Source organism: Chaetura pelagica, unplaced genomic scaffold, assembly GCF_000747805.2.
Source record: "Chaetura pelagica isolate M959 unplaced genomic scaffold, ChaPel_1.0 scaffold123, whole genome shotgun sequence".
Taxonomy (NCBI): Eukaryota; Metazoa; Chordata; class Aves; order Apodiformes; family Apodidae; genus Chaetura; species Chaetura pelagica.
The window spans coordinates 2,810,270-2,818,958 of record NW_009953295.1 but is presented as its reverse complement, the minus strand read 5'-3'; the positions used below and the strand labels follow the sequence as shown (position 1 = coordinate 2,818,958).

General features: G+C 39.3%; 1 protein-coding gene across 1 annotated transcript in view; it reads right to left on the bottom strand.

The window, feature by feature from the left end:
• Positions 1-6,708: 6,708 nt before the first annotated feature.
• LOC104388961 (sulfotransferase 1C1-like) overlaps positions 6,709-8,689 on the bottom strand; it is a 5,962-nt gene continuing 3,981 nt past the window's right edge. Inside the window, exons 5-7 of the mRNA XM_009997897.1 lie at positions 7,540-7,634; positions 7,142-7,322; positions 6,709-6,978 (exon numbers count right to left, since the gene is read on the bottom strand). Coding sequence (XP_009996199.1) covers positions 6,866-6,978; positions 7,142-7,322; positions 7,540-7,634 — 389 coding nt within the window. The 3' untranslated portion in view covers positions 6,709-6,865. The remainder of the gene's footprint in view (positions 6,979-7,141; positions 7,323-7,539; positions 7,635-8,689) is intronic.

Sequence of the window (8,689 nt, the reverse complement as noted above, 5' to 3'; positions counted from 1 at the left end):
GGGGAGCGGCCGTGAGCTCGGACAGGTACTGAAGGACTCGGGATCCTGGTTTAATATCTCGACGGAGACACGTGGTGATTTAAGTATTTATCAAATGCCAGCTATTACGGCTTGTAGTTCTGTTGTTTTAAGAGCCGTTTATTGTGGCCGTTTGGGTAGGTGTTTGCGGGGGCCAACGCCTGCTTTAAAATGTGCACGGTTTTTATTGTAATCGTGCGTGCACTTCGGTAGTGCCTGAATCATTTTTGACATTTCAAGGGATATTTAATGAGAAATTGCCAGGGAGAAACAATTTAGGCATATTCTATTTACAGTTCACCGTCTAATGAGACAATATTCATTATTTTAATAAAAAAAGAGTCAAAGGGCTGCTCTCAGAATAGCAGTTTGCTTTTTTCCAAGTTAGCTTATTGTCATTCTTCTATAATTCAAATGACAAATAGTGACAGCAGGCAGAAGGGTTCTTCACCTGTACCTCAGAAATTATTTCCTTGCCTTTCCCACCCCCTCCCCAATGCACACTATGCATTATATGTGTTTATTGTATATTACAAGCAGGTACACAAATGCAGCAGGAGCATATGACTTCATGCTCTCACAGAGGTTGCTGGCAAGGAGCAGATCTCTCTAACCAAATCACAAGAAGCTGGTTTCCCGTTACTTCTATTCCTACACTTTTTGGAAGTCCCACAGGGCACTAAACAGATTAAATCTTTCTTTCCTCAACCTTTTTGGGACATTCTGAACTGGGTACCTATGGCTGCTCTGCTGTGGTCAAACACGGGGGTTTCACACAACTTAAAGAAGAGCCTTTTCGGACACAGTCCTTTCACTAATATCCTGTGGCAAAAGCTTTTGACTCTAAACTATGCCACAGTGCACAGCTTTGTCCTTCCATATCCATCTCCAATTTTTTTTCCATGTCTGGAGAGAACATGGTAGGAAAGCTTTGTTTTTGGAAAACCCTAGAGCAAAGAAAATTTCATGTAGCCTTGTTCTTTCCTCCTTTTCCCAGAAAACACATATTGTGGTCCAAATCTTGGGTCATCTCACGACTAATGAGAAATCTGATTTTTGGGATTGTCCAAGGCAGACACACAAAGAGTTTTCAGATGTGTTTATATTGAAGACAGTGAACTACCAGCTCACTCAGTGCCAGCTTTCTGAAACTGATTCTGCTCCTGTGAGCTATGTATTTGGCAGAGCCAGGCCAGTTCTACACTCCCATCCCCCTCCATTTTGTGCGACAAAATTTAGGTATATTTTACTACCAAGATTGTCTTGACGGTCTTTCATTCTGGTCTTGAATTGCAACAGCAGTTGCAAAGCATCCTGATTAGGGAATGGTAGAAGAAATGAAAAAGTTTCTAGAATAACTAGAAAAAAAAAAAAAGATTGAGTGTTTTGAGTGTTTATTGTTTCAACTAATTACAATAAAGTACAAAGTGCCCCCTATTTTGTGGGAAAAAATGTCAATTTGTACCTGCAATAGTGTTGCATAATTTTCTTAAATGATTTTTGACTTTTACATCTCACCTATCCAGAAGGAGCCAGTAAGTTGATATATACTGCATGCAGCTGATTTCAGACAAGATAAGTGAGAAAAACAAGAATAATTTATATTCTCCATATATTATATGTTTTTATTATCCTTGTAAAAAATAATCAGTTACTCTTCTAAAATAGCATTGTTTATGTAGAACAAGATTGCCGAGATGTTTATGAGATGTGTTGAGACAAAGCTTAACAGTCTTTAAATTTCACTTTGTTGAGAAGATGAGTCCCACAGGGCTGTGATAAGCCCTTATATCAAGGCCAGGTACAATGTTTGTTCACCAGCTTTCAAATTATTAGACCTACAAGAATTTCCTGAAGTGCATGGAATGAGAAAATTACTGTGATTTTGCAACTGTAGAATTTGTTTCCAGCATACAAGAGCTGACTTAAAGCTGATGCTTTAAATACCTGCCACTGTTGAATCTGCCTTTCCAAGAGATTCTGAAGATCAAAACTGTTTTGCTTGTGAGCTATGGCAGGCCAGTCAGGATTCTTGCTTTGAGCCACTTCTATGGCTTTTCTACGTGCCAAATTAGTATAAAGGAAGCCAGGGTATGAATTTACAATATGTTAACCAGTATTCTTTGGAAGCTTGAAGTGTTCTCTCTGCCCTGTGCAAATGAACCTTAAATTATTTGACTGACTATAGCCATTTTGTTTGGTTGGTTTCGGGTTCAGTACGTTCCCACTGGACTGGAATAGTAGAGGCTACAGGTAGAATGAAAAAGTTAGGTATGATTTAAAAAAAAAAAAAAAAAAAAAAAAGAGGCTAATCTGAATGGTTTTGTATGAGTAAATAAGATGCAAAGGCAGTACTATCCTGTGTATTTATGTCAAAACTAGTTAGTGTGTGAAGGATTTGGTTAGGTATTGAGAAATTGTATATGTAGTCCTTAATTCTGGTCTTAAATGGTAATAGGAAACAGGTAAGAAGGCTGGTGTTCTGTTACTTGTCTGCAAAGCTCACCAAGCCTGTTGAAAGATTAGCATGAAACTGAAACAAGGAAACATAATGCTTTGTTTGAGGACTTAGGGTTGGGTCTCTCTAGAAAATACTTTTCTATTGTAAACATGAAAGGCTTTTTAACTGCATACAGATATAAGAGCAAATATAGATGAGTGAGGGTTACTGGTACAACAAAAAGTTGCTGTGAATCAAGAGGCCCAGTTACCTTTCTTTTTAGGTGTCTAACCTAAGACTCTATTTATACCTATATTGCCTTTACCACAGCAGGACCCAGTGTAGCTTGCTTTTGACAGAATCCCTCTGTCTCCATGGTCATGGTACATGGCTATAATTCAACTGAGAGCCATCCCACAGCCCTAAAGCAGTCTGAGCTCACAGTGCTGACAAACACCAACTGGTCTTGCAGCAGGCTATACTGAAGTCCTTCTGCAATATAATCCACGAGTAATTTCCCTCTTCAATAGTAATCATGGGGTACTGCTGCATGACAACATTCCTGGTCCACCTACAGAGTGCCTGAGTCTGTGCTTGGTCTGGAGGGCGAGTGGAGCCTTGTTATCCATCCTAAGCCTATGGCCTTAGGTCTGGTGGCACAGTTTGATTGCATCCTGTGAGTATGAATGGCTTAACTTTCTCTCTCAATGTACCTCTAGGCTCACCTACAGCCTACACTGAGACAGGGCTTGCATCATTCGATGAGGATGTTAGGGAAATGGAAGCTTCAGTCCAGGCTTAAAATATAGTGTTAGTGCATCTCTGGAAGATTCTGGAATTAATAATTAACTTTGTTGCAAAGATAAGGCTCTTTGTAAACATGTTGACATAAATCACTATAAAAACCATATAGCATATATTATGGGGTAGGATATCCATATCCTATTACAGATAGGACAAATGAAACAAAAACTACTTCCTGTCCATGGTCTGTTTCCTAGCTGGAGAAGCAGGGACTTTCAATCCAAGCATGAAGCAGATCATCTACAGTAAAATAAGTGGGAAGAAAAGCAGTGTCCCTCTGTCTTTTAATGCCAGCTAAGAAGACAGAACAACTCCCTTCTCTGTCACTGTCTTTAATTTTTTTAAGCTTAGTGCTTCTTCCATTCTGTTTCGTACATAGTTGCATTCCATGTGAAATGGCTCTCTTAGTTGCTAGGCAATCAAGCTAAAGGATGATCATGACTTTGTTAGACTTAATACAGCAGTTCCTGTTAAAAAGTCTCTATGGAAGCAGGGATCTTCAGTGATTGCCATAGGAGAATTTGTTTCAGTAATTGTTAATGCAGAGCTACAAAACTTACACATGTGAACAGTTAACGAGTATTAATCAACACTGATTTTCAAATAACATTTGTTAGAGATGAAGTTTCTCGGCTACCACAACTCTGAAGGTACTTTCTTGTAAAAGAAGAGACAAGCAGCACTGAAAAGTTGCTGTGGGATTGCATTAGCTAAACTGACACCAGGCCTTTTTTAAACTGACATAGGAGTTGCACCTGTGTAAGAATGTTAATAAAATCATGCATCTAGGTAACTAGATGAAAATAAAGCATAGATGTGTATTTGTGACGTGTCTAATAGAGCTTTGTGTGGAGCTCTATCACTGTAGTAAACAGAGTCACTTGTTTGTACCAGGGGCTTGAAAATAGTTTCAATTTATTTGAAATAATTTAGCTGAACATATACAATCTGCTTCTGCAGGTGCTCATTGATTTATCATTATCTTATATGAAAATAAGTGAAACCTCCAACCAACTTATGTTGTTATTAGTAAACAATCTCTGTATGCAAACACATAATTTAAAGCTCTTCTGTACATAGCAACTGACAAACCTTAAGTAGTTAGAGTAAGTGGAAGACACTCTGGATGTAGACACTCTCAGTCACCTACTCGGAAGCATATGCACAACTCTATTGACATCTTGTCCTAATAAACACCAAAGTGTGGTAGTCTCCAAGCCTTCTGGGGGATGCATACAGCCTAGTAACCTTTTATCCAAACTTTTGTAGTAATTACACATCCAATAATTTGCACTGGTTACAATTCATCGTTCCCTGTAACTTTAAAATGGTATAATTAATAACATTTTGCAAATTATGACTGAATCCACAGGTTTTCTCTCTCAGCTGTGGTGAGGTCCTTGAGAGGGCATAGAAAGCAGAAAGATCCCACTTTTCTATCCCCCAGGTTTTATGTAACCACACATCCAGTGTTTGTTCCCCTTCTTCCCTCCCCGCACAGCCCTTTTTTTTTTTCTAGAACTGCACTCTGACCTGTGTTACTTTTTATCTGCTTTTCGGAGCAGCTGAGTTGCAGCTGGGTGAAGAGTTACCTAAGGCAGTGAGAGTAAAGGTGACTTTCCCAATGTGATACAAGCCTCTTATTGTTTGGTGCCTCTGTCCTTGTGGTGGCTGTGCAGCTCCCTTTCAGATCAGTCGTCAGCCACCATCAGCATTTTGCACTTCTGATAGATTCAGAGATTTCAGAGGAGGAGCAAATCGGTGCTCTGTGTGGCCTTTTGTACAGCACCACTCATAAAATGTCACCAAACCGCTGAGTCAAGCATGTTTTCCATTTATTGATGGCTCTTAGGACACTGAATGAAGATTAGATTGACAAACTGAGCTGACTCATGTGGTTTCATTGAGCAACCCAAAAGGGCGGACATATCTCAGAGAGAAGGCAACACCTTTTCCTCCAGCTGGCAATAGTGTGATAGCAAGCAGCAAATCAAGTTAATCATAAACCCAGCCCAAACAAGTAGCAGAAAGCTCTCGAGGCTGATATTTAGCCTTACTGTGATAAACGGAAGCACCTCTGCCAGATGATTTTTTCCTCAGGTAGTCATTTTACTGAGATGTCCTTTATTTGCGGGCAGAACCTCTCTGGTTTCAGTGTTTCTTGCATTTTGGGGGGAAACTCCATAAGTCAGAAATTGACAATGTAACTTCTAAATTTAACAAGGAGCTTTTTTGTTTGTCTTCAAACTTGTGGCAAGATATTGCTTCCCTTTACAGAACTGCATTAATTTAAAATAAATAGATTCAATTGGTAGCCTGAAATGGACTGTGCCTGTTGACAGCTGCTTACTCAGTCCTTGTAACTCTCAACATGTCAAAGAGAAAATACCCCCAGCTAACATTTTCTGTATTAAATTAGACTCAGTGAGACTAAATGAGACTGAGACAGTATTTGCTCCCAGCTGCTGTCACCTATGTTGTTCTCCCTCTGGCATTTGCATGTAAACCCAGTTAAGTAGAAACTCTTTGGGACCTTGTTTATGTGCCAGCTCGATAGAGGCACATCAAAACCAAAAGTGGATTGGTAACATTTGCCTATAGTTACATGGGCTGTGAATTGCTTTAATTAATTTCCCACAAGCTCAAAGCATAGTTATAGTGCTGGTACTAATGGTAAAGCCAAACTGTTTTTTGTTGTTTTTTTTATAATATGGACCAGGCCCTATGAGAACTAAGAGCCCTCAATGAGATGTTTGGTTAACAAGAGAAGACTGAAGGAAGGGAGGAGGCCATAACATGTTGCATAGACAGTTTTACAGTGGGGGAGAAGTGGGAGAGAATATGCATCACTGACTCTTGACCTGGTTCACACCAAACTTTCGGAATTCTCCAAATGTTAACAGAAGACTATGCTATCCATTTCAAAAGGCAACAGTGAGAACATTTTCTTGTCTTGTTGCAGCAGGGACTAGTGCCTCCACATCTGGCTTGTACAGAAATGCCTGTATGGAGCACTTTAGCAAGTTTTATCAAAGGTCTAAATGGGTGCTTGGTGTTTTTGGAAATGGTGCTTTCATCCCAACAGCATTTATGATGCCCAGCATCAAATGAGAGAAACTTATTCTACTTCCTACAAGTCTGCTGCTCTGCTTATACCTCACCACCTTTAAATTGATTTATTGTTATTGATTAATGTTCATGCAACATGTAAATAACATATAACACTCTCACCTGTTGCACTCTTTTAACACCTTTTTTTCCTGTTGGTCCCTAATTTCTATTAGAGGTTGATTTGAAAATGCTGGCAACATCAACTACAGTTTTACAAAGACAGAAACTCAAAGCATGTCTGAAATATTTTTGCTAATGTTGAAAGTTCCTGTGGAGTGATGGATGAGAAGTATCCAGTGGGATTATTTTCTTCAGGGAGATCAACCTAAACTTTGACATAATTTGGATACTCCCATGATAATGAAAAACAGTGGTGTGTGAAAGAGAGATATTGAAATCTTAGGGAGGACACAGGCATTTTGTGAAGGAATACCAAAGTATATAAAGTGGAATAGGCTGAAGATCATAGAGAATAGTTCCCACTGCTAATGATCACAATTCTGTGCGAAAAACAAGAGAGGTATCAGCCATTTTCTTCTTATAATCTTCATCAAATTTCTCATTCTGTGCCACAGTGAAATAATTCTTCCAGTCCCCAACAACACCTAAAAAAAAGTAAAGCAAAAAAAAATAGAAAAAAGATTAACCTACCATTATTTTCTGAAGCCCATTAGCCATGACTCACTAGATACTTGTACTTCAAGGCTTATTTCAGAACAGAATGACAACCAGCAAGACAGAGCTGATGCCAGTAACAAACCTCAGTACCTTTTCTCATGAATGGGGAAATGGAGTGATCCATTACTCCCTGAAACTCCTTAGTGTAGTTTGCCATGGGATTTTCTTTCATTATCTCAAATGAAGTGTTATAGAGTATCTTGTTTATAAGCTCCTCATTCATGTCCTTCTCCAGGAACTTCACAATCTTTTTAATTTCTTGCTTTGGGTTCTGCAGAGAGAATAACATGGGGATAAGATATAGAGCCAATAAAAGCAAAGAAATAATAATTAAAATAGTTAAAGTTGCAATTGTCAGGGTGAGATGATCACGTTATCTGAAGATTTACTGATACAGTTGGCATTATAATAGAAAATGGTTGATCACAGACAGTATCTACTGGACTTCCAATTTTCAGAGCTCTGTAAGAATACATTCAGCCTTTTACCTCCTTCATATCTTCATAGAAGAGGTAGAGAATACGGTGCTTATCTTTTGCCTTCCACCATCCTTTTACATGGTCATACCAGGAACCCCAGACCACTGAAAAAAGAGTAACATCATCAGCTGCTGTAAGTGTCCAAACTGTCTTTAGGTATATGTCGCACTTGTTTCCCTCATAACCAGTGTCTGGGAATTTCCCAGCTGGTTTTGAATCACTATGGCCATGACTGCTGTACTGTGTGCTTATCACAACATTCACGCTATTAATGTCTTAGGTGTGTGGATGCTCAGAGCAGGATTCATGTGTAACTGTAGAGGGCAACAAATGCAGATGCTTACTCCTGAATGAAAACTTTGAGTTGCCTTTACAGTTGACGGAGAGAAACAGACATTTCCAGAGTGATTCATCTGGTCGGCTGGACAAGACTGTTCTCAACTGCCCCTGCTTTGAGTAGGGAGTTGCACCAGATGGACATTAAAGGTCTCTTCCAACTTGCATTATTCTGTGATTCTTACTTGTTTAAATATTTGGTATGCTATCAGAAGTGCCTGTTTCTCTCCAGCAAGTATCAAAATGACAAGCTTGTACAGAGGTAGCTAGGTGCTATAAGTCTGCAGTGGGACAGATGGCTCCCAAGCCAAACTGGTCAAACACAAGACACTAGGTCTCCTTTAGACATGAGACACTCATGCTGGTCCACACAGTATGTTTCTAGACCTAGATGGTGGCAAAAATATTAAGGACCTATGGAAGCTTTACTGACCAAAACTGCAGACTGCCATTCACCTGAGCAGGTCTTATGTCCTAGATATTAACATCTTCATTAGGAAGGGAAGAATCAGCATCTGGGTTTGCCTGTCTTCAGCTAAATAACTGGCTTTGTTCAGATGCCCAATTTGTATACAGATGAATCTGGGTAAAAGGACTCCCTTAACTCAAATTCACAATGCACATTTTCACACAAAATTAAACCTTGGTTGCTTGTATATCAGGCTAGAGTCAAACCAATTAAACCACTGCTCCTTCCCAGCTGGCTTCCAAGCAGTTTCTTTTAACCTCAGGGAGAAGAAATTAAGCCTAAAAATTGTCACATATGTTTCTGAATGATAATAGAATAGAGAGTGGCATGGTTTGGTTTGTTGTTTTTTTTTTT